This window comes from Rhinolophus sinicus, linkage group LG02, assembly GCF_036562045.2.
Source record: "Rhinolophus sinicus isolate RSC01 linkage group LG02, ASM3656204v1, whole genome shotgun sequence".
NCBI lineage: Eukaryota > Metazoa > Chordata > Mammalia > Chiroptera > Rhinolophidae > Rhinolophus > Rhinolophus sinicus.
The window spans coordinates 149,058,563-149,084,497 of record NC_133752.1 but is presented as its reverse complement, the minus strand read 5'-3'; the positions used below and the strand labels follow the sequence as shown (position 1 = coordinate 149,084,497).

At 44.5% G+C, this 25,935-nt stretch overlaps 2 protein-coding genes across 3 annotated transcripts in view; both read right to left on the bottom strand.

Moving 5' to 3' along the window:
- The window catches only part of BIN2 (bridging integrator 2), a 30,440-nt gene extending 20,671 nt beyond the window's left edge, over window positions 1-9,769 (bottom strand). For both annotated transcript variants that reach the window (XM_019724544.2, XM_074325680.1), the window contains exons 1-2: window positions 9,616-9,769; window positions 3,210-3,290 (exon numbers count right to left, since the gene is read on the bottom strand). In XM_019724544.2, the coding sequence (XP_019580103.2) occupies window positions 3,210-3,290; window positions 9,616-9,696 (162 nt within the window). In that variant the 5' untranslated portion in view covers window positions 9,697-9,769. The remainder of the gene's footprint in view (window positions 1-3,209; window positions 3,291-9,615) is intronic.
- A 3,264-nt stretch (window positions 9,770-13,033) lies between these two features.
- CELA1 (chymotrypsin like elastase 1) lies at window positions 13,034-24,403 on the bottom strand. The gene is made up of 8 exons (XM_019724543.2): window positions 24,278-24,403; window positions 23,535-23,617; window positions 22,287-22,387; window positions 21,286-21,411; window positions 20,363-20,499; window positions 19,025-19,170; window positions 13,933-14,082; window positions 13,034-13,189 (listed from the first exon to the last, which is right to left on the bottom strand). The coding sequence occupies exons 1-8, from the start codon at window positions 24,315-24,317 to the stop codon at window positions 13,172-13,174; spliced, it is 801 nt and encodes a 266-aa protein (XP_019580102.1). The 5' UTR covers window positions 24,318-24,403; the 3' UTR covers window positions 13,034-13,171.
- Between the last annotated feature and the right edge of the window lie 1,532 nt (window positions 24,404-25,935).

Genomic DNA, 25,935 nt, shown 5'->3' with positions numbered 1-25,935 from the left:
AGATCCCTCTCTTGGGGTTCCCTACTTGCTGGAGAAACATGGACTCAGAGAAACCCAAACATTCAGCAAAACAAATAAGTAGCTTCACTAACCCGGAACAAGTGCTGAAAATGTTTGACCTAAAGGAGGTCCAGAAGGGAAAGATGAAGCTAGATTGTTAGGTTTGATTTTAAGAGCAATGAACTGGAAGCAGCTGTCACTATGAGAAATAAAAGATTAAAATACTGCTTGAGGAAAAGAATTCTTCCTCTATGTTCTAGAGAGAGTGAAAGGAGGAAGCAAGCAGAGCCCTCAAAGAAAAATTACCTATGGAAATTTGATTAGGAACCTATGCAAGTGGCAAGGCCTGGAAATCAGGCTGGGAAGTTCGGGAGTGATATTTATTAATAAAAAGTTTACCTACAAGCTGATTGTGGGTGAGGGACAGGGCACATGACCAACCGGGGGAAAAAAGCACAGGGTTTAAGTTTGAATCCTAGCTCTGCAACTTTTATGCTGTTTACCTTGATGAGATCACTTCTCTCTCAGTCAGATCCTATTTCCCCTCAAAGGAGTTAGACGAGATCAGTTGTTGCCAAATGCTGTTCTCAGACTAGCTGCTACATCATAATTACCTAGAAAGCTTACTGTAAAACACAGATTCCTTAGTTAATGATCACCTATGGCTGTTACTACCACACAAAAAAGAAGATAACCAGACATTATGTGCCTCCAGATAGAAGAATAGAACACCTATAATAGTAAGTATTCTTGCCACCAAAAGAAACAAAAACAAAAATCTGAATCTCCTCAACAATTAATTTTCAGAAAATATAAGAGATAGAGAAACATGTTCAACAATACCACAGAGATTCCATCAGCAAAGTTTAGGCTGCAGTGAACCGCAGGAACACAAGCTAGTATTATTCACAAACAGACTGCAAAAGGGAGGCGTTAGAAGCCTAGAGATTAGTTCTAAGAGATTTAAACATGTCAAGAAGTGGCTGATGTAAACAAACTGAGAAAAAAATGACACAATTAGAGGAGTGTGAACACTGACTGGATATTTTATGATATTGAGAAATTATTGTTAATATTTTTAGATATGACTAAAACTTATGTTTTAGTGGGATATTTAACATGAAATATCTGAAAAGATATCTGTACTATATTGTTAAGTGAAAAAGGCAAGATATAAAACCATATGAATGGAATAATCTCACTTCTGGAAATCTCATATTTATTTATAGTGGATGTATTTAGAGATCATATATATACATAACAAAGGAATTGTAAGGTTATAAAACAGTGTTGATAGCATGGGAGAGTGTGAAATCATAATTTAATTCATTTTTTTCTTGATGTACTTTCCAATTTGTTATGAGGAAATGTTTTACAGAAAAATATTTTTAGGTGTGATAATGGTTTTGTGGTAATATTTAAGAGTCCTTATCTTCAGAGATTGATAGTGAAATTTTTATAGATAAAACGATGATATCTAGAATTTGCTTCATAATAATCGAGGATGGAGAAAGTTGGTGAGGAGAAAGATGGAACAGGATTCAAAGCTGAGTGATGGGTCCACATGGATTCACTATACAAGTTTTTCTATCTTTGTATATATATGAAATTTTCCATTAAAACACACTTAAAAGTACAGATTCCCAGGTCCTCCTACCAAAGACCTTGCATTTAAAAATATTTACAAATGATTCTGCTATACAGTCAACTACTGAATTAAATGATAGCTAATGCCTTTTAATATAATTCTAAGGAATTCTTTTCCGTATAATTCAATTAACTGCCTGATGTTGTACAATAAAGATTTTGGCTGGTCTTTGGCCCTGGTTCCTGGGAAGTAACCCCGAAATCCTCGGGATTTCTTGAGTGATAAGAGTGTCTCTGTTATTTATGTGGGTCCCTCAGACCATACCTAGGATGGTGACTGGTTAGGCTGAAATGATGAACCATGGGATTGGGTGGTTAGGGCTCTGAGACAGGTCATATCAGCCCAAACTCCCCCCAGTGCGGGAGAGGAGCTAGAGGTTAAGTTCAATGACATAGACAATGATTCACTATATACTGAAATCACAATAAAAACTCTAGATAACTGAAGTTCAGGGGAGCTTCCCTAGTTGGTAATACTAGATCGATGTGCTGGGAGGGGGACATGTCTTAAGGACACAGAAGTTTCACATTTGGGACCCTCCCGGACCTCACCTTATATGTCTTCATTTGGCTGGTCCTCATTTGTATCCGTTATAATAAAACTATAATTGTACGTACTCTCCTAAGTTCTTTTAGTCTTTCTAGTGAATTGTGGAAGCTGAGCAGCTAGTAGGAACCCCCAAATTTGTAGCCAGTTGGTCAGAAATGCAGGTGACCTGGGAACTCGGGAGCGTGTGGCTAGTGTCTAAAGTGAGGCAGTCTAGTGGGGGACTGTGCCCTTAACCTGTGAAATGTGACCTAACTTGTGAAACTTGACCTAACTCTGGGGAGTCAGTGTCAGAATTGCAACGTAATTGGATATTCATTGAGTTAACAACGCCCTTCTATTATAAAGAAGGAATCACGATCTTCAAGACTGACATAAGAATTAAATGAGATATGGATAAAGCACTGAGCAGAATGCCTGGTACATGGAGATGGAAAGTCAGATATCCCACAGAAAGTTAACCCTCTGTTATCCACTTCTTAATTTAAATTTTTTACATAAAATTACCCATAATATCCAGTGACGACAGAAGAAACAGTGAGAATAGGAGGTTAGCTGGTGAGAATGGCGGTGATAAATGGAGGTATTATTTTAGAATAAAGGGCTTACTAGGGTAGATAGAATAGACAAAGAGGCCACAAGGAAAACGTAGAGCTATGGAGGTGAGAAGAGCCCTAGAGTGGGAGAGAGGCACCCTGGGAAGTGAATAAGGTGGCAGGGACTCATTCTGATTTTGTTTAAGGACCTGGTGATGCCACTGGTGGTCCCCTGGGGGAACCACTAAGATAAACCAACATTTGTCTGCCCCCCAGAACCCAGGGTCGGTAGGAACAGGAAAGGTAGGTTTCTTTGGTTCCAGGGGAAGGGTAAGCATCAGGGCATCCTGTGGCCCTTTCCCCTGGGGGAGGATGGTTAGTAGGGACGCTTGCGGGTTTGAAAAACCTGCTGTTCCTCCGCCACTCAGCCCTCATGCCTTCTTTCTTCCCAAGCTTCCCTTCCCCACCCTCCAGATTACCTGCTGATGGTAGAAGTTGTTGGCATTTTGTTCAAACCGTTCATCTTTGGTTTCCACAGTTTTCCCCAACTTCTGTAGTACCTGAGGATAGAAGTTGGAAATGTCCATAAGGTTATATAGTTAAGTCTCTTTATTTGTTGGCCTCATATGACCCTGGCTTCTCTCAGAGTCTCAGATGTAACGAAAGGGCTGCCATATTCCTATCAGCCCAATAGGATTAGAAATATAGCACACAGCTGAATAAACAATCATGCTTTGTGGTTCTTCTCAAATGGGGATACTCCTGGGCTTTGCAGCAGTGTACCAGGGGGTATATATGAAGCCTGGAATGACACTGTTCTTTACAGTGGGTTTTTTTGGGGGGCGGATATGGGGAGAGTATTATATTTAAAAAGGATTAATAAGAAGAATGTAAAATGTACATGGCTTTTAAAGATAAAACATGAGTCTTGAAGACATTTTTCACTTGGGAGGCCCTTTTCCAGCCATAGCCACAGATTCCTCTAGGTAGATAAGATGAGAGAGGTGGGCAGGAGACTCTTCCCTTATGAGGGACCTTGCAGAAAACTTTGAGAAGCCGTGATAAAATGCATTTGAAACTCAGAAACGAATGTCATCCATGTCTATCTCCTCTGCCCTGGGAACCTGAGAGCCAACCGTCATCCTGGTCTCCGTGCTAATGCAAAGCACGTGGAAATGAAGAGATACAGTACCTGTTCTCACAGGGGACAGACACTCACTTATAAACAAACAAGAAAGTCCTGACTCTTCTACCTGTAACTCATTTTGGAAGGAGGCACCCCCAGGCCCAAATTGGGATCTCAGGAGTTTCCTGCCCTCAGTTACTTCTCTCTCACCTCCTTCATTGAATCCCTCACCATGTCCATCTCTGGGAATCCCATGCTTTCCAGTCTCATTTGCCACAGCTTCAGTCCAGCCCTGATTGTTTCTCATGGGCCTGCTACAATAGGCTTATCACGCTGCTGCTTAAAACCTTCTAATGGTTCTCCATTTATCTGCTTCATACATTTTTATTAAATACTTGTTATGTATCTATAAGTTATAGATAAGCTCTCCGTGCACAGGTCTCAATGATCTAGCTCATCACTTAGGCTCAGGTCTCACTGTTCTTCCTGTAGTTCTCCGTCCCTAACACTTTATTCATTTCCTGAACAAGCCACACTTTCGCTTGTTGTGGATGCTGTTCCCTCCTTCCGAAATGTTCTTCCCCACCTTGTCTGTCAGGCTATGATCTAAAACAATGCAATTCATCCTCTATATCTGTTCTGACAATTATATGTACTTCATCTTATTAATCAAGTTAATCGCTCTCTCCTAAGCACTTACACCTTCTGTCCCTTGTATGCACTTCTGTTACTGTTTTATTTGTATTTATCCAGCTATGTATCCTTCTAAACTGTGAGCTCCTTGAGGATAGGGCGTTTGACTTACTCATCTAGATTTCTCAGTATCCAGCAAATACATACTTAATACTTGTAACAGGAAGGAGAGTGAGACAGATACAAGAGAGGACCAATGGGCTGGGCCTTGAATTAAGATTTTGCTAGATTGGAATAGAGGATAAAGGGCGAGAGTGGAAAGAGGGTTCCAGGCAAAGACGACAGCAGCAAAGTCACAGGATTGTGCAAATTTTAGCAGCTTCATGGGATGGTTCAGCATGGTTTAGGGTGTCATGGGGAACATGGGTAAGGAAACTAGAAAGTCTCATTGTGGGGGGCTTTGAATCACATGCAAGACTGCCCAGGTCTTGGGAGTGAGAAAGGCTCTATGAAGAGATTCTGACTCAAGTGTGTCCATTCTTAATCCTGGGGTTAGTACCTCTCACTTCTGGAGCTCTCTCTATAGTGGTTAAGATCAAGGCTCTGGAGACAGACAGCTACGTATATGCCCTCATCTAGGCCTTTGCACTTATTGGCTGTGAGCCTTTGGGCCAGTCATTTAAACTCTTGAGCCTCGGTTTACAGAACTCCCTTTCCCTCTGTTAAGATAATAGTATCTCCTGGAGTTGTTGGTAGAATTAAATGATATGCATGTAAATTGCTTTCCCAGTGCTGCCCTAAGGTGAGTATTCAATACAAATCCACTATCACTATATCTAGTTCTACTCCCTTCCCTATAAATATCTGTATTTCCTTTCCAGTTTAACCGTTTGTGTTTGTCTGTGTTTCTAACTCTACCTTACTTAACACCCAGCTCTGGGTGTGCAGAGTCTGCCATCTTCCCTGGCTCAACAAAACACTGTCCTCTACCAGAAAGTTGCAAAACCACCTTGTTTAGTGGTTACCACAGCTCTCATTTCCTTCCTGCTACTCCTCCCTTCCTTTGCTCGGCCGTGGTTCTTTTTAGGGGGAGGGGGTTGAAAGGATAAAGGGGTCAACTGAATCTAGAGTCCATGTGGCACTCCCCAAGCAGACCTATATCCCCAACCCCCAAAAGGCTCAAGGTAAAAAGGCTTGGAAGGTGTGGGAGGGTGTGTGCCGAGGGAACACTCCTCCCTTCAATTCTGAAACTGGAAAGATGCGTATTAGCACCTTGGAAACATAATCCAGTGCCCTGAGCCCCAGTCTTTTGTTGCCCTAAGCAACAGGGCCAGGTGTCACGGCATTTATACTATGCTGTAGACGTTTGTCCTCAACTAGAGTTCCTTGAGGGAAGAGGATGTACAGAGGCTCCACAGATGTTTGTTGAATTAATAAATTCTACCTTTGGATCACTTTCTCATGAAAGCCCACATAATACTAATCCCTAAAGTCCTGCACTGAGAATTTTGCTCCAATTTGCTGGGTTTAGCAGCTGAGAAGTTAGAATATAGATAGAGAGAAAGACAGGGACAAGAGAAAGTAAATGTTGCAAAATGTAAACTCTTGGTGAAATAGGTGAGGAATATTCCAGTGTTCATTGATTTAACTTTTGTGTAGACGGGAGTAGGAGGGTATAGCTTTAAAAACATCCATCACTGCAGACATGTTTGGTGGGTATAGTTCCTCACCATGACCCTTCCCAATAATCATTTATTATATCTCAGTTAGTGACTTCTCTCAGTTGGGATAATTTGAATAGGGCTTGGATATTAGATATTACGGAATTTTGCTAAAAACTTTTTCTTAGGTGCAGTAACGATATTGTAGTTATGTAAGAAATCCTTATTCTCAGGATATGTGTTGAAGTCCGTTCTCTTTAATATGGCCCTAATATACTTTCCATCCTTTTCTCCCACCACTGCCTGTGCTCCAGCTCAGCGGGCCTTTCTCACTATTCTGCCTAAAAGGGTTTCCAGACCATCCCTTGCATGCTGGCATTCCTCTGCTGGAATGCTCTCTCACCCCTTGCCTGAAGAACTACTAATTAGCCATAATTCCTATCTCAAATTCAGGCTCCAACTAAAACCCTCCCTCAATTCTTCTTAATCTTTCTGTCTTCTGAATTCCCACAGATATGCAGATGTCTCAGGTCACTAACTTTACTTTTTTTAAAAAAAACAAACAAACTAGATTGTAAGCTTCTGCCAGGCAAGAATGCCTCTTACGCGTTTCTAAATTCCCTCCTGGGTGCAGCCCTGTATCCTAGACAAAGCAGTTTTTCTCGAAATATTGTTGATCGACCATCTGGGATACAAGTTGAGTAAAAGTCAACAGAAGAAGAGGCCAACAAAGGAGAGGTAAACAATACCCTTTGGGGGAGATCTGAGAGGTGTGTCACAGCAATCACAAAGAGTTGGTGAAAGCATTAGTTTGAAATGTGAAGATGTATCATATTGTCAAAACACAATAAAGCCCGTTTGAATTCAGTCTCATGTTGAGTCCGGGTAGAACTGGAAAATAAAACAAGAATGCTTCTTCTCCATTGTGTCTGTCACCGGACCTTCACTCCTAGCTTTTCAGAGGAGGCCTGAGCAGAAGGTGTTCCTACTCCTAGCTTTGCTCCTGAGAGAAGAACAGCAGGAAGTGGGCAGGCCAGCAGGAAGTGGGGAGGCACAGATGTCAGAGCGGGTTACCAGGAACCCTGGTACGACAGCAGCCTGAGGTTGGCGTCCAAAGGCAATACACCTGGGTTCCAGCGATAGTTCTCACACTTGCCAATCTCTTTTGAGACTTGTTTCCTCATTTCTAAAATTGGGATGCTAATAACATGCTGAAGGGTTGAAAAGATGAAGTGCGATCATATCATGAGAATATCGGCTCTATAATGGGAAAGATCATGTCTTCCTTATATTCCTGTGCCTCGGCCATAGCTGGCACTTGATAGTTGACACATTTGACTATTTGACGATAGTTATTACATATTACTCAGAAGATTACAGCTAACTGCTTATAGAAAAATTGTGAAGTGTTCCAGGGAGTCCTTTCTTTTCTTCTTCTTCTTTTTTTTGGAGTCCTTTCTTTTGACTGTAGTTTTTGCCATTTTAATCTTGCCTTCAATAACTTCCCATTCAACCATAAAAAAATAAAAATAAAAATAACTTCCCAAGATTTAAAGACTCTGGCAGGCTGAGCTGAGCTCCTCGCCATATCCCAGACCATTCCCAGTCTATCCAAACAGCATTCTCGATCTCTAGGGTGTCAGCTGAACTACTCCAAGTTCAATTTCTGCCTGCCCTTGTGTCTAAGTCTGGGTTCCGAGTATCTTTTTGTTTTCTGTAACAACTTGGGAATTCCCCAGGGCAGATTTGAGTTTGCTTCTCTATGTCTTCTCAGGGTTCAGACCAGGAAAAACAGGGTGTACCTGGGAGGCTGGTTTTCCCTTTGGGAAGTGTTTGAGGTTCAAGGAGCCATCTCCCCTTCTCACTTTGGTGTCCTTACCACGTTGAGTTTCCAAATCACTGAATTTCTGTCATTTTATAGATGCAGAATCTGAAGCCCAGAGTAGGTACATTATTTATCAAAGGCTTAGGAGCCCATGCTTAGAAAAGGAGAAAAATCCCAAAGCAAGGGCATAATGTTGGTGATGGGCTGGATGGGGACAGAAGGTGAGCGTGAAGTGCAATCAATTGCTGTTGCTTTAAAAATAACTATTATCCCTAAGTTTTTTGTCTTTGGGATTTTCCTTTTGTTTTTCCAACCCGTAGTATAGCTAGCCTTCCCCTCTTCTCTAGTACTTCTTTTCTAGTTTCTCCACACTGCTTCTAACTGGACTTTCCCATAGATTCTGACATTTAGCTATCAAATCAATAACAAGACAGCCTTTGGAGAGGCTGAAACCATGACCCCGGTGAAGTTACAGTGAGGTGAAGTAACAAAGTCTAGCCACACAAAATCTTTCCATTTTCCTCAGTTCTTTCACATGACCCGGCTTCCTTTTTCCCCTCTCCCATTGTGAGCCTCTTAAAGATAGGGGCTCTATCTACATTCCATCAATTCTCTGTTGATTGCTGATAATCCCTCTTGGGAGAGCTGGTTACCTTTCATCTTTCCAGGACCCAAGCCAGTGCTGTGCTTTTAGAAAATGACACAAATAGTTCAGCTCTTAAGCATGTGGTATTTATCCAAATGCTTCTAAGACCAACTCGTAGAAAACCACCATTCTATGTCAGGTCCTTCTTATCTCTCCCTTCTCTTTTTCTTCTGGCTTATTCATCTTCCCATACCATCTTATCTACCAGAGTGTTGACAGGTGGACAGAAGAGGTTCAGGTTAGAAGCAAAAAATACATACTCTGGATAGGCAGAAACAAGAAAGCCATTAAAATGTGTAGAGAAGCGTCCACACAATCTACATAGATAGGCAAGTTATAGATGGACAGCCTCCCTAAATGCTAGATCTAACGAAGGACACAAAAAAGAGATGCTCCTTCATCGCCCTGGGGCAGTGCTCTGCAACGCCAAAGGGACTGTACAGGAAGCAGATATAGGTTCCTACTTACATCAGCTTAAACAACACCCACAGGCCAGGCAGGGTTAGGTACAGAATCATGCAGAACGACTCTGGTCCAAGCCAACCGGTGGCATTTACCAGCAGCAGGGCTGGTCATTGCTGTCTTACCATTTTGGGAAATGACCCTCTTTGAACCCTCAATTTCATCATCTGTAAAATGCCATCCTTGCTGGATTGCTAGACTAAAAACTGTTACATAGCAGTTGCCAACGTTAGTTCCTTTCCTTCACTCTTTCTGGGTCAGCCCGAGCGTTGAGGTTCCTGAGAGAGACGGCTGTCACCTCAGCTTCGCCCATCCTTGCCCAAGATCGGGCCATGTTCTCCGTCTCTGTCAAGTCTGCCTGTTTTCCTGGACACCCACTGCCCACCTCCCATTTCCCCCGGGAAGCAGGAGACCCTTCTCTTCAGTCCAGGCTTCCTGGGCCCCCTGAGCACCCTGCATGCCCCTCGCAATGCCAGGGGCCTCCGCTCGTTGATAGCAGCGGTGACCGGCAGGTAGCGAGGCCGGTGCCTACCTTCTCCTGGGCTCTGCTGAACTTCTTCTGCATCTGCTTGGCAAAGAGGCCGGCAGCGCCGCCCGCCTTGCCCTCAGCCATCCTGTCGGCTCCCCGGGGATGGCCTGCCCTGGCCCCGAGCTCTGCGGTTTTCTGGAGGCCCCCGAGGAGGAAGTGCGGCTTCCCGGCATGCCTTGCATCCGGCCCTGGTGGGCGGGCCTCCCACTTCCCCTGCCCGCTGCTGCCCTGCAAGGCTGGCCGAGCCCCCCTGTGGCCGCCCCAAGACCACGCTGAGACCACCCTGAAACCCAGTGCAGCGAGCCTGGGCCCACACAGCGGCCACCCTGAGACCTGCTGCGAGGTCCACTAGGAGGCCCCCTGGAGCCCAGCCAGCACTGGCCCCTGAGGCCCTCCCCCTGTCCATCACGTCCTGCTCGGGGGTGCGGCCGGAGCAGCCAAGCGGAGACTTCTGGAGATTAGGGTAGCGCTGGGCCTGCCTTCAGGCAGTGCTCATTCATGACCAGCTTCAAAGTTCTCCAGCTCAGAGGGCCAAGATTCATTCGTTTTCAAAAGCCAATTAGTTATAATGATCGGTACTGGAAAATAACTGAAGCAATTGGGTAGAAAATATGATTTCCACTCAGTAAGAGTACTTATTGGAAGGGAAAATGCATTTCACTTATATGGGTATGGGTCCTGGGTTGCCAAGTACTTACTTCAGGTTGCAATTTTTTTTTATTAGTTTCAGGTGCGCAAAACCATGTAATAGTTAGACATTTATCATTTATGTCCCTCACACTGTGTCAACCCCCTTCCCCCATCCACTATCCCTCTGACATCGCACACAGCCATTATATTTCCACTATCTCTATTCCTAATGCTGTACTCTGCTTCTTGTAACTATATATATAAACTTGTAGTTGACATTCATTATTGTTCAGCTTCAGGTGTACAGTGCAATGATCATGTACATTTATACAATGGAGTATTACGCAGCCATAAAGAAGAAAGAAATCTTACCATTTGCAACAACATGGATTGACCTAGAGAACATTATGTTCAGTGAAATAAGTCAGACAAAGACAAATACCATATGAGCTCACTTATATGTGGAATCTAAAGAAAAGCATAAATGAATGAACTAATCAGAAACAGTTTCAGAGACATAGAGGAAAAACTGAGGGTTGCTAGATGGGAGAGGGGTGGGGATTAGAAAGCACAGTCAGTATATTGTGGAATGTAATCAATAATGTTGTAAAGATTTTGTAGGGTATCCAATGGACACTTGTCTTGTTAGGGAGACCACCTCAGGGAAGATGTAGATGCCTGATCAGGTTGCAATTTTTAAAGATAGGAAGCCTCTATCAGAGAGGTTGGCTCTAAGCCTAAGAACTGGTAGAGAGAATGCAGAAGTGGGACAGGACACCAGACGTGGATTTGAAAGGGAGGAACAATGGAGGTCTTAGAGGTAGAAACGGGAGTCCTCAGGAAAGGAGAGGATCTTACTGAAAAAACTGAGGAGGAAAGTATGGAGCCTGTGTTGGGGATGGGGAGCAGATTTTTCTAGCTGGATAAACTAGTACAAAGTACTAGAAGGAGGCAGAATGTGAAGGCGACACAGATTGCAAAAGTTGGTGTGGGACAACTGAGATTACAACTGTTGTTTCTCTAGGTAGAAGGTCTCCAAATGGAAGTTACTCCCTATTTGTTTGAGGAGATAGCAGGAAAATAGGACACCAGGTCTGGAGGAACAATTTACTCAAGGATTTTACAATGCAGGTAGAATTCCCTTAAGGAAGGGAAGAGGGTCAAAATATACTTCCTAAGGAGTGGAGAGGGAAGCTGGAGACTGTAGGCAAAATTAAAGACCCCGATTTGCTATTGTTTTCCAGGTCATTCCCCCAAATAGACATACTGCGCTCAGGGTCAGCTGTGTGATACGCATTCCTGAGAGCTGGGAAGCCAAGGACAAATTAAAAAAATGTGATTCCTGTCCTCAGATGCTGAATGTCTGGAGGTGGAGAAAGGTTGGTAATCAGATGATTATAATGTTATGTTATATATGTTAATTAATTTACAGAGAAAGATACAACATTTTCAGGTCATAGGTCAATAGGGTTTATTTGAATGTTAGCTGTGGGGATGGTTAGAAGGGGCAGAGTGAAGAAAATGGAAGGACTTGATGTTGGATGGGGAGAAGCCCCAAGAATGGTGGTACTGTGGGGACAACAGAGAGAAGATAGTGATCACAAGTGTGTCACTAGCAGGAGTGACCTGTGTCACGCTCAGGAATTCACAGCATCCTCAGCGATGCAGCCTAAACATTGCCTCCTAAGAAATAAGAAACTCTCTTCAGTACCAATCTCTTGGGAACCAAAATCGATGGTTACCAAATCATGTAGCATTAGAGCAGAAACAATCTTTAGAAGTTACCTGGATAGGGAAACTGAGTCACAGAAAAGGCTGGTGACTTGCCCAAGGGTACCCATTCCTCAGTTGTAGAATTGAGATTGGGAATATAGGCATCCTGACTCTAGCCCAGCCTCTTATAGTATATACACTGTTCTAGAGGCCTCTGCTGACATAGCAGCCTACAAATTCCAGGACCAGTCTTAGCCAGTTGCTCCTGCTGTAATACCTGCCTGGTCCCTCTTATCCGGTCCTCAGTGACTGCTCTGGAAAACTGCTTCTCATCCTCTTAACCTGCTCTCTTCACTTTATCATAGGCCACTTTAACAAACTGAGCCCTGGCCAGGATAGGGCAAATTATCAGCTTCCCAGTTCTCTGTGGTTTAGAGAACCCTGGATCCGGTTGGCTATTTTAGCTCCAGCCTTGAAGTGCTGGCTCATACTTATTTTGAGGCCCCATATTGTTGTCTACTCTCCCTTTTTGTTCTGCTTCTTCCCCTTAATCCTTTCTTTTCTTTATTTAATAGCTTCTTTTCTCCTTTTTTCTATTCTGTCCTTCCCAGTCTCCTTTCTAATTTGTCACTTTCTTGGTCTGCTGGCATCTGGTCTACCACCTAATCCTATACTCCTATCTCTAGTGTATCCTAGTATGAAGTTGCCATCACCCAGAACCTTGGGGTGAGCCCCTGTTCTAGGCATTTAAGGGGGAAACAAAAGATGGAGGAGCCCACAGTGTACCTGAGAGAGTCAGGGCACATTTAGTCACTCAGGAATATTTAAAAGCACTCTGTGCCTTTAAATGTAGCAAATAATGCATAGGAGAAGGGGCAAATGGCAGATTAATGGGTAGATAGATCCTAAAATAATCCAAAAAGGATAATATAAAATCACTACCACTTGGCTTAGTTTGTGAACTAATAGAGGTGGCAGCAAATGGAAGAACCAGCCCAGAAATGTGATTAAATCCAACTTGGGTCCAATAACTGCACTTCTTCTAGAGGGCTCAATTACAAATAAAAAGACACAGGTAGACAATATAGAAGCAGTTTTATTTGCTTTTCTGTATCTGGCTCAATAGTCTCCTAGAATGTTTTTTTCCTTGATGGCCTCAAGTCCTGTTGTGGATTGAATAAGCATCTTGGGATGGCCGTTGTACTCAGGAAAATGTTCAGTTGTTGGCAATGACCTGAAGGAAAAACCAGTTATAGCCACAGTCAATTACTTCTTCCCATCGCCTTTCTTTTTTCCTCAGGGCTCCAAGTTGAGTATGGCCCTGTACTGGGCAATATGGGTAGTTCAGAGGGTTGGGGGGCAGGAAGTAGGTCTCAGCTGTGTCAGGACAGTTCAATGTTATAGGCATAGACCCAGGACTCAGTGGCAAGGACAGACTGTGAAACAGTTGCGAGTCAGCGTTCTTGCCACAAGACTCCAGAAAGTGTGAAGGCTGGAGGGTGTAGGTGGGATGACTGCCTGAGAGGCTCTCCCACTAGGTCAGTGTATGTAGAGTCTCGCCTAACCCTCATTGTTTACAAAACCTCTTTCCAAAGGGTAGAGAAAATTCTCATAATGCCCTTGGAAAGAGCTGGTAGGAGAGAATGCTAGTGCCTCTTCCCTTGCCCAGGAGCGTGCAGGCCTCGGAAGCTGTTTTCCCCTTGGCTCTGGCTTCTGACAGCACTGACAGGTGCCTGGTTCAGATCTGTTGTTACCACCATCTTACCCTAAGCAGTAAACACTACGGTGAAGCCTGCTTTGTGGGTATGTGAAGGGGAACTCATGATGGCAGCATTATTGAGGGAAAGGAAAGGAGGAAAACATATGAGTGTGGTGAGGAAGAGGATGGCTTCCCCTGCCCAACTTTTGCTCCCCCACCCAGCCAGCGCATGGGTCTCCCGGTGACTCTATTTCAACCCATCATTTGAGAGGACTCACATTATTTATCCAAGTGATGTAAGCAGATACCCGGGTGAAGACCGTGGGCTTCCTGGGGACATTACAACCCTGGCTGGACACAAAGCTGGTCACTCCATGGACAGCATACTGGCCATTCACCAAGCAGTTGAGGGGGCCCCCAGAATCACCCTGCAGGGAGGAAAAGCAGAGTCCTAAAATTCCAGATATTTTGACCTTTGGGCCTTTACTTTTGCTTATACCAGGCCCCCATCTCTGTTTGTGAAATCCTGTACAGTTTCAAAGCTAATGCAAATCACCACTTTCTTTATATCTCCACCATCAAGATGAATCTCTTCTTTCTTTCTCAACAAGCACAGTACTTCTTCTTTTCTTTTGCAGTATTTATGTCATGTTCTGCCTTGTATTTTGGTTTCATAATTTGTTTCTACCTCCTACACATATCTATGAGCTTGAGACAGGAAGTAGGTCTTGCTGATATTTTTCCTTTCCACATGCTAGCAGAGAACTTTGAACATCTTAAGCTTAATAGCTTTTACTCACTTAAACTGAAGGTGGGATGGGAGAAAAGGGTGTTCTAATGATTTCTTTATTCCCAGCATTTAGACCAATTGATCTAATTAGACTTAGCATTTAGACACAGGGCAGGTAGTGAACACATATTAAACAAAACTGGGCTGAAGTGGAGAGAAGGTAATGAAATGGGTTTACGTGCTCAGGCTTAGAATCAAAGGAACCTGGGTTTATAGAATATGACCTTGACACTCTTCTTACCCAGTTCCCACAATGCCAGTTCTATAATTCCAGACATAAAACTGGACGATATTTCACTGACCAGCGTAAGAGGGAAGACCTAAAGAGGTTGACATTGGGCGTCCCCCAATGAAATGGCCCAGCCAGATCACCTGACAAATCAGTTCACTATAGATGAACCCCACCTAAGGCTCAGAGCTACCTATCAGCTTTTTATTAGGTTGTTATAAAAGTAATTGCGGTTTTTGCAATTCTTTTTAACCTTTTAAACCACAATTACTTTTGCACCAACCTAATACCACCCCACTCTGAAATAAGAGGAGATGGTCAAGGATTACCAAACATTTGAAGAAAGCCTCTAATATAAAAATGAAGATCAAAACAGACAAATAAACAATAAAAAAAATGAAGGCAACCAAGATTATGCAGGGAGAAGAAAACAATAAGACTATGATTAATATTGCATCCATGGTACAAGAACAGCAAGCTATGCTAGTAAACAGAACATTCAGAAAATAAAAAGAGCCTTTGGAAGTTATGAATATGATAATAGAAATGAAAGATTGGAAGGGCTGGAGGATAAAGTAGAACAAAATATAGAGAAAATGATAAGAGGACCAAGTTAGGAGGTAAATATATGAATAAGAAATTCTAGAAAGAAAAATTAAAATGGAGGGGAGGAGATCATCAACCAATAAACATTTTCAGAAACAAAGCTCTGGAGTTCCCAGAATGAAAAAAAACAACCTAGTAGGTATCCCTCATGATGAGTATATATTATGCAAATAAAAAAGACAATTAGTATTTTCCAGGGAAAACAAAGTTATGCAGGAAATGGAAATGAATCCCAGAATACATGGTTTGGTTGCGAATCGCATTTTACATGATCACAATAAACACTAAATGTTACACTAATCAAAATTATTTTGGAAGGTTGAGCTGGTGTTAGGGAAGTACACGCGTAGGGGGTGAGTATGTATGTATAAAAGGAAGAGAGACCCAAATCTCCCATAACGCCTGAACGGAAAAGTTAAGTAGCAATATAACTATATATATTTTAGAGAAGTATGGAGGCAGACTTCAAAAACATCAGCTGAAAAGAGTTGAAAGTGGTCCCTTCTGGGGAGAACTCAAGAGGTAGACGGGACACAATGACTGTTCTTTTCCATCATTAGGCTTCATAGTTTTATTTGCCACCTTAAGCAATTTCATGCCTATAGCTTCGATAAGAATTGAAACAACAACAAAAAAAAGAACTAGGGAAAGAGACTAAAAGTTCAAATTGGGGGTAATTCTTTTAAAAAGGAACTAGCTGTACCCCACCCCAACTACAGCTTAGGAAAAGATGTTTTCTTTAGATTATTGTACTCAAAACAAACAACCTAAGTCTCTTCCACCCAAATTCTAATAGGGATCTGAGAGCATTTCTGGGCTAGAGGACAGCAAGATTACTGAATTGTATGTAATACTATTGTCTTATGCTAATTGACCTAAAAAGAAACTATGGCTCTGGAGAGTTAGAGGGCCTGGCTGAGGATTTCAGGACGGAAGGAAGAGCTGGAAAAGAGCTCAGTAGGCGTGGGTGGATTGAGGTGAGAAGGGCTCAGTGAATCGACTCTGAGGAAAAAGGTTGGGGACCCAGAAGTCTGAAAACCCAGAAGACACACTATTTGGGAAACTCCAGTGGGAAGGGATTCAGAGACACAATTGTCTCAGAGAATTATCAATTTGGAGTGGCAGGCAGAAGAAAAGTACTCCAGTTTTCAGTATTCAAGGTGCTGAGAGTGAGCAGAGGGAAGTGAATTAACTCAGAAAGGTTAAACATTAAGTGACTATCGGTGAAGCTGGCTGGCGAGGACCGGAGGAGGTTGCCTTATGCATTAGTGTCTTTTTTTTTTTTTGGGGGGGGGGCTCCTACTTGCATGTAGAGAACCCAGGATACAGAAATCTTAAGTTTTACACTGGGAAAGCCCTGGGAAAACTGAGATGAGTCGGTCAGCTTCCTTCCATAGTTCTAAATGCTCACACAAAAAAATCTTTTGATTCTGTTTCAGCCAGCCTATCAGCCTTCTGCTGGCTTCTCTTCTTCTTCCACCTGGCTTGGACCTCGTATTTGATCTGCAATCCTGTCCTTTTGCCCATTAATGCGGGGAAACCCAGTCCTGGATTAATCCATTCCCTACAAATGGGTCTTTGAATGAAATGGCGTGAATCAGATGCCCACGTGGTTACTGCGTGGTCTCTAAACTCAGCCTAACAGTAACATTTTGGAAGCCAATCGTTTTCCCATTCGCTTTAATTAATGCAGACCCATACGACCCTTGCCTCTTCATTTTCAGCCTCTAATCTGACTTCTAACTCATGAGTAAATAGAAGCAATAATGCAAAACACCTGCCAACTTCCAAGTACCCAGCACGCACATTCTTTCATGTTCATGCACATTCGCTCTTCCTGTTCAAAGCCGGCTCCACCTGTACTCTTGGTTCCTTCTTTTTTGTCTCCTCTGGGATCTGGTGCCTTCCATTATTCCCTGTCTTTGACTCTATGGGATCCTTTTCTCTGCCTATTTCACACATTCAATTTTCCTCCCTCTTAAAAGATCCTCTCCCTCCTTGACTCTTAAAGCTATGAGACTTTGCTGTTGTTCCTCTCTTTCATCCAAGATTCTCGGAAGAGTATTCTGTGTTCCTTGCTGTTTTTTATTGCCTCTTCATTCCTCCATCCTCTATCAAGCTTCTTCCCTCACTACTCCACTGAAACTGCTCTTGCCAGAGTTCCCAGTGACTCACCCACTGCCAGAGTAGTCACTTTATCTGCCCTGGCTCCTGGCTGCGCTGTTTACTATGTGATGACCTATCAGTACTTCCTGAGATTTTGTAAAACCCTTATTACTACATTTTTCTCTTGCCTGTAATCCCTCTTAGATCTTTCTGGGTTCTTTGTCCTCCACCTATTCCTGAAGCACTCAGGTATTTATATTATTACAGTTCTCCCAACTCACTGATCTTTTCTCTTTCTACTTGCCCCTGGTGTCACCTCCTGGCATTCCCTAGTGTGGTAATAGTTTATGTTCTAGCCAACGGGTCAGCAAAGGTTTTCTGTAAAGGGTCAAATAGTAAACGTCTTACACTTTGCAGGACATACAGTCTCTCTTACAACTACTCATCTCTGCGAAAGCAGCCAAAAATAATACGTAATGATCAACTATGGCTGTGTTCCAATTACATGCTTTTTATGAACACTGAAATTTTATATTTTTAATATGTTATGACATATTGTTCTGTTATTTTCCCCAACCATTTAAAAATGTAAAAACCATTCTTAGTTCATAGGTGGGAAAAAAAAAGCAGCTAGCCGGCGCTCGATTTGGAGGCTTGTGGGTTGACCTCTGCTCTAGCTAGCTGTAGGGAACACCCTATAATTCTCTGTGTGTGCTAGGTTCTTGGCCCATGTCTTTCTTCATGCTGTTCCTTCTCTCTGAATATGTTTTCCCCTTTCTCCTATTTAACCTTCAGGACTCACTACAGATTGTACTTTCTCTGGGAAGGCAAGTCTTTTCTGATCCCAACAAGTAGAGGTAAGCACCCATCTTTCGTACGCCCATATCACCCTATGGGTATCTATATTATAACACTTAACCACATAGTATTACGGTGTCTATCACATGTCTGCGCTCTCCATTCCTCCCCTAGACACTGTTTGATTCACATTTGTATCCTTTGCTCTTAGTACAGTACCTGGCATTTAGATACTTAAGAACATTTGTGAAACTATGCATTAAGAAACCTGTAAAATGGTGTACTGCTGATTGATCTTGTCTAAATAGAAGAAGATTCTATTATGTATATTTATTATATTATATATGTGTGTATATACACACACACACACACACATATATACATACATATATATATATATATACTATCACAAACCTGTTTTGTGCACTTTCTCTACTATATTCACCTGTACGTACTGCTGTAACTATTATTGGGATAAAAGGGTGATGGTGGAGGAGCTACAAAAAAAATTGGGTTGATGGAGGGGAGCTACCTTACACAAAATAACAACCACCAATCCAGGCCCAGCCCCACTACAGCCATAAAAAATCTAGGTCACGAATAAATTCTTAAACACACACACATATAAGATGCGTTTTAAGGTTCCTTTCAACTTTGAGATCCTGTGAAAATAGAGTTACTAGCCCAGAATCATTCTCATTCAGACGCCGGAGTGGAAAGTTGAGTCTGTACATGTGGGTGTAAGTAGGTGTGGAACAGGGTATGAGGAAAAGGTGGGGGGCGGTAGGCAGAGAGCGGAGGGACGGGGGTGGGACTCCTCACAGTTCCTGTGTGTGCTCACCTGACACCCTGAGCGGACTCCATCGCCTCCCGCACACACCATGGTGTTCTTCACAGTGGAGCCCCAGTAGGAGGTGCTGGAGCAGGTGGCGTAGGACACGGTGGGCAGGTAAGCCTGCTGCAGGGTCTGGGCCAGCTGCCCATTGGCTGAACAGGACACACACCATTGGAGATCAGCCCCAGAAGCTCTCGAGGGAAAACACCTTCCACACCCTCCCAAACCTTCCCAAGATCTGATGAAAGCTGAATTCAGGGCCAGCTCCTTCTCTCTGCCCATCGCACGTCACAGGTACTCCTCTTGTGTCTCTTTATATGGCATGTGTAGGCTCCTTCCTACAGAGTCATCCTTGATCATCATTCCAGGCTCCAAACCACTGATCCTACTCCTGCTTTTTGTGTGTTTTTTTTTAACTCATGGACACCTTAGCTAAGTAACAAGAATGGTCTTGTTTGTTGATAACTTATCTGCCTGTCCTGCTTCCTGCTTACACTGTAAACCCCATGGAGCAGAACTGGGACTGTGCACCCTTGTTTCCACCTCTTAAGAGCTTGGTGCTGATTTCCTTTGTCTTGCTTTTGGACTTTTCAAAGCCTTTGCACATGAATTGTTTCCTTGGACCCTTACAACAATTCTCTCATGTGATAGATAGGATATTGAATCACAATAACATTGAGTAAACTGAGAGCAGAACTGGATTAGACGTATGTCAGCGCCAGGTTTTCCCACTATATTGGCTCCTGGTAAGGCCTTGCCCCTCTCCAGGCCTCAGGTACAGCCCGGTGGCTGACAAACTTCCCTTCAGGCCTGGCATCTCTGCCCTTCTTGACTACCTCCGCTCATAGCCTCTCCCACCTTTCCATGTTATCTGAATGACATTTGCATGATGACCTTCTCTGCCTTGACTTTTCTGGACCGACAGCTACCCCTGGTTCATTCACTCCAACCCACAGCCCAGTGACTGACTATGGAGGTAGCACGAGGTGTAATGGCCACCAAAGTGGGAGCCACGATACCTGGGTTCTGGCCTCACCTAAGCAGTTACTAATTATGTGTCATGTGACCTTGTATAAGGTCTTTCATTTCCTTGGGCCTCAGTTTCCTCATGCATAAAATGAGAGGCTGGTGCATATGCTCTCTGAGGTAAGTTTTTTCAGTTATAAGAGTCCACGAATCTCTAATTGGATGATTCCGTGGCCTGCTCTTAGCTTGATTTTATGACTCAGTTATTTTTATCTCCGGTTCCTTTGGTGTCTGGTCCCTGGCTATGAACACCTGGGACCCCAGAAGCTCAGCGAATCCAGGTCTATGTGGTAGATGGTGCCCATGTAGGTGACTTACTTCTGGTCCTGCCCCAGCCTGTGATGTAGCAGGGGCTGTTGTTAGCCAGGATCGTTCCCTCCCGGGGCAGAACACCCAGCTGGACGTAGCGGTTGAGGGTCACACTCTGGGCCAGGCGCAGCAGGGCGATGTCATAGCTACGGGAGGAAAGGAGACTACTCACTCGCGGGCGCAGGCCTTTCTTCAGGTCAGTATATGCACAGGCCCTCACTGAGTTTTTGTGTCCCCATAGATTTGGAAATCGAGGATTTTGGAGAAGGAAGCGGCTGACTTGCTAAGTCTCAGACTTGAGGCATTATACATTTGGATTGTTAGGACTTTATATATTCCACACAGCACCTGCTGGTGAGGTCTTGGGGTTGTAGTCTAGCTCTGATCCCTGCAACCCAGGGGAATGGAGCTTACATCTTTCAGGTATGAGTGGGGAATCGGGAAGGAGCAGAGTGGGGCGATGATGGTAGCAGAGCAGAGTTCTCCAGGAAAACAGATGTAAAATTCTGTGTGGTTCTGAAAGCTCTGTAGAAATATCCCAATGACTTGGACTCCCACATTCTATAGAATTGACCACCATTTTAACTACTTCCTTTGCAAAAGTGTACAGCTCGATCTTGCAGGAATTTTCTCATGTAAGATTCATTTTAAGAACCTTTCTTTTGCTGATGGAGTCTATTCCATAAAATGAATAATAAGTAACAATAAAAATGGAAACATTAAACTCTGTAGAGAAGGAGCTTCAGGTGACCCACTCATACAAACCAGCCTACATCAAATACATACATACCAAAGACTTTGAAAATTCTCAAGCTCTCCAAAACCTAAATTCTCAAAGTCCTACTGGATGAATGTGAAGGAAGCCAAGACCCCGCTGCTTGCTAGTGAGCCCTCCACCTCCCAGCCCAAGGCCAGCCCCTCCTCGCCCTTACCCGGCAGCCACGTTATTGCTGTTCCAGTATGGATGCACGACGATCCTCTGCACGTTCACGTACTGCTCAGTGCCGTCGTTCTGGCTCAGGTTGTGGTCTCCAACCACCACACGGAAGGTCATTTGGCTGGTATGAGAGAAGGAAGCCCTGAGTGATTCAGGGGGCTCACCTCTTCTCTGAGAGAAAAGTTGGGAAGCCATCTTGTGTCTTTAGGACAGGAACCCATCTTACCTGGTCAAGGCAGGGGAAGGATGAAAGACCTGGATGATGAAGTAACAAGCTCTCTCATTTCCTAATTTACTAACTTGTGGGAGTGACAAACCTACCACCAACTTCATTTCCTCAGTTTATTAAGCTAAACACCTCATAGGCTGAATATTTCATAACCTGGGGGAGGTGCGGTGAGCATCAATGAAATGATGAATGGCTCTCCGCTCACAGAGAGGTTTTGAGGGAAGTATAAACTTCTAGACAAGAAGTTCTTAAAGCCTGGTCTGTGGACCAGCAGCAGCAGCATAACCTGGAAACTTGCTAGAAATGCAGACTATCTGGCCTCAGCCTGGACCTACCACATCAGAAACAGCGATCTGTGCCTCCTGAGTGATTCTGATACGTGCGCCAGTGAGAATCATTGCTCAAGACAAATATGAAAACATTGTTACTGGCCAGGCATTGACTAGGCACTTAACTGTGTACTTACTTAACCCTCACGATAACTCTACAAAGTAGGTATTATTACCCCCCTTTAGAGATAAGAGAATGAAGACTTAGAGAAGCTAAGTGAGTCGTCTAAGGTCGCAAAGCTAGAAGACGGTGGGACAAGATTTGAACCTGAGTTTGCCTGATGCCAAAATCTGTGCCCTTCATTATATTCTGCTACCTCCCCACAGGTTCCCGAACACCCATGTAAAGTCTTGCCCTGAGTGGTCAGAGATACGTATTCCTCCAGAAGGGCCAGACTGTTCCGGGGGCTCAGAAAAGCTGGTCTTTGTTTTTCTCACCTGTCCACGCAGTGGGCAGCTGTCATCACCCAGTTCTGTCTGATGAGGGTCCCTCCACAGGTGTGATACCAGTTACCTCTGGACAGGTACTGGAGGGAAATCTAGATGGGGAGGGAAGAAAAGAAGCATAGGTGGTGCTTCTTAAAAGTCTTTGCCCCAAACTGCAGGCTGCCCCCTTAAATTCCTGCCATCTTTCAAAACATTCTCCAACTTTCTGGGCTAGAGATGGCAACTAGATTTTGTTTGACCTGTCAGTAGCTATTGATTGGTTGGTGGCACCTGCAGTGGTGATGAGAAGGGGTGTGTAGATGCTCTGGGATCAGCAGGAAAGGGTGCCCCCTTTCTGGGTGATACTCCCTGTGTCCCTGGATGCGGGCTGGGGGCAGGTAAAGGCACACACACACAGTGTACTTGGCATCCCTGCTCCTGGCTGCTGCAAAGAGCCAAGAACCCAGGTCCATCGACCTCCGTTTCCTCTTGGGAAGGAAATGTCGCCAAGGAAATGTCGCCCACAAGCTTAGGTCTCAGAGCTTTCTCTTCATTGTTTTCAAAGATATATATACCCCGTTCACCCACTTCAGTGAATATTTCAGAAACACCACAGGAATGTTCATTGTTATCAGTTCATAGCTGCTTCTTCAGCGCTTCATATTACACAGTAGCTCCACTCCCGAAAGCTGGGGCTCAGACTTTTGTAAATTGAATTGAATTTTCATTGCAAGGATTCCTCTCAAAGTGTGGCAATTCACCAGTTAACTTGCTAGTTTTACAGTTAGAATTGCTTAAATCAGAGCCTAGCTGTCCTGTTACGAAAGTGGAAACTCTTTAAATAGCCAAGTAAGCAACACATCCTACTTGGGGGTGGGAGTGCGCTTGAATGCGTGACACACACACTGTGTGTGTGTGTGTGTGTGTGTGTGTGTGTGTGTGTGTGTGTGTAGGTATGTCGAGTCTGAGGTGTGGGTCTGACACACAGTCTTGTTAGTGTGGCACCAGTGGTCTTGCTGGGCGTGTAAATGTGGGCACTGGAGAGAGTCAGTGTGGTTGACGTTTCAGTTCCCTCCTCCAAGTCTTCTGCATTTAGAAAAACCACCTAAGCCCAGTCCCATTCATCTTTAAAATCTAGAATCCAGGCCGTTGGAGAGCTTCCTGTGCGTAAGGATATACACAAACACATGTAATACTGTGTATCAGCGCCCAGGCAACTCTTATTTTCTTGGAAGTCTGGGGCTGTGAAGAAACACCCACCTGAGAGGGCCAGGCATTCCTCTGGGCCTCAGTCCCTCCAACTACCCGGGGATTGGTTTCTGGAAAGTCCTGGGTGCTGTGTCCTTTTCGGGGTAGAAGAGAAGTGAGTGATGAGTAAGCATGGGGTCAGCTGAGGGGGAGGGTTGGGGTGGGGGGGAGCAGCTGTGCTTTGCCCGCACTTTCACATTTCCTCCCTAGCAAGTGAGGGGCCCAGTGGTGAGTTCTCTGAGCTCCTTTGGAAAGCAGGGGAGTCTGAGTGCCTTCTGCTTTCCCTGGGTGTCCCCCGAACTCTGGCGTGCTATGAAGGACCTATTTCAAATCACCAGGCTAGGGCCTCAGAGGCTCCTTGTGAGCTCAGCCTCTCTCAGGCTCATCCCTTGGCCTGAGGGGACCCCCCTTCTCCCTAACCTCCACCCCCAAACACAACACAGCTTTGGCAGGATTCTCTAGGGGGCAGGGACAGCAGGGCACCTCCCATCCAGGCACCTGCTGAGGATGTCTTCTTCTCAGTGGGGGTGGTAGGGAATCCCAGGCCCCTGGAAGAGGCTTCTCTCTGCTTTATGAGGGGCTTACATGGAGAGGGACCCTGACCTTTCCTTCACAGGCCTCAGGAGAGTGAAGACTCACAGGCAGTGTCCCACCCACCCACCCTGGGCTGAAGAGCAGGCCCAGGCTTGGGGATAGCTTTCTGGCCCTCCTGCTCAAACCCCCTCACTAGAACTCAGGCCACATGACCCACTTACCATAAAGGACCAGGGTGGCGAAGAGCAGGAAGCGCAGCATGTTGCCAGCAGAGTAGACCACTGCCCCCTTCCCATGGAACAAGCCCTCTTTATACTCCTTTTATCAGCAGCCTTGCTGACCTTCTTTCTACCAGCTGGCAGGGCTATGGGTGCAAGGCAGGGAAAACCACAGGTGACATGGAAATACACATGAAAAGATTTCTTTTCAAGTAAACTAATTTATCTGTTGTTCCAAGACAGAACAAGGTCAGGGCTGAATTAATCATCTGCTTTTAGTTGAAAAGCATCCAACAAACTCTTTTTCAGAAATAAGACGGAGAATCAGGACTGGCTTTTCCCTCAGGATGCTTCTTTCATAGTCTGTCACTGTCTTCTGTCCTCAGTGGCACTACAAGCTCAGAGACCCATCCTGTGCACCAGAAGGTGGGGGCACAGGGGAGTGGGGGAGGGAGGAGGGTGGTTAGCAAGAGGAAGGAAGAGACAGCAACATCTCCCTGTGCAAAGAGGGCGATGGGACGTTCCCCAAGCGTGCAGACATAGGTGTACATGCAGGAAGGCAAAAGCAAAATAGGTTCAATGGAGGGAATTCTGGTGGAAGATGGTGCTAAGAAACAGGTCTGGGGAGACTCAGACGGAGAATCAGAGAGAGAGCTCCCAGAGGAGAATGTGGGGCAGGGGCAGGTTAGAAGATGGAGCCCTCGGGATAGGGAGATAGTCTGAGGGCGATGAGGGTAGAGGGCAGGGGAAGCAGGAGGTAATGAGCCGTGTGTCCTGCAGGAGATGAAAGGCAGAGAAGTATGGGTGGAGGGTGATGTAGGCAGAGGGAAACCTAGAGGGAGGCAGGAAAGTCACCTGACCCCCCTGGGGGCTTTTGTTCCCTGGACACTCCAATTCCAATTGCATGCCTGCAGGTGCTGGAGAGGCCTGGAAAAGCTGTTGAAAGGAGTTCTGTACAAACTGTCACCTTTTCAGGTCCTTGAGCTATTCCGGGGAATTGCACTATGACGCTCAGGTAACCTGGAGGGCTCCCTCTCCAGTGTAACCCCCTGCAGTCTAACACCAAGTCGGGGAGGCGCTGAGCTGGGCTGGGAAACCAGGGCCTCTTTTGTGATTCTCCTCACACCTCCCTGCCTCCTCTGGAGACAGCTCTACCCTCAGGGTGAGGAGTTTAAGAGGAGGTTTTAGAGCTCTCTAAAAGTTAACCCTCAACATCACACACTCCAAAGTGAACCTTTAATGACAGGGCCAATATCACATCCATCTTTGTACCTGTGGCTTAGCCCAGAGAAGCCCAATCTGTATTTGCTTAGAAACTAAACTCTGTAGCGCTGCACGTAAGCCCCTCACAACCAGTGTCTAACCTACACACCCAGCGTCATCTCCTATGCTGGTCTTACTCTTTTGTTGTTGTTGTTCTCCTCTTAGGGGGAGGTATAGGCAGTGGCTTCAACTTTCTTTTTTTTTTTAATCTTTAAACATTTTTTTTGGTTACAGTTGATATTCAATATTATATTAGTTTCAGGTGCACAGCGTCGTGGTTAGACATTTGTATAACTTACAGAGTGATCCCCCGTTAAGTCTAGTACCCACCTGGCACCATACATAGTTATTACAATATTATTGATTTTATTCCCTAAACTGTGCTTTTACATCCCTGT

Coding starts and splice junctions, on each gene's coding strand:
- CELA1 (XM_019724543.2), bottom strand. CDS start 24,317: ATGCTGCGCTTCCTGCTCTTCGCCACCCTGGTCCTTTATG. Junction 23,618..24,277: donor CGCCACCCTGGTCCTTTATG/GTAAGTGGGTCA, acceptor TACCCCGAAAAG/GACACAGCACCCAGGACTTT. Junction 14,083..19,024: donor GAGTCCGCTCAGGGTGTCAG/GTGAGCACACAC, acceptor TCCTCCCTGCAG/GGTGATTCTGGGGGCCCCCT.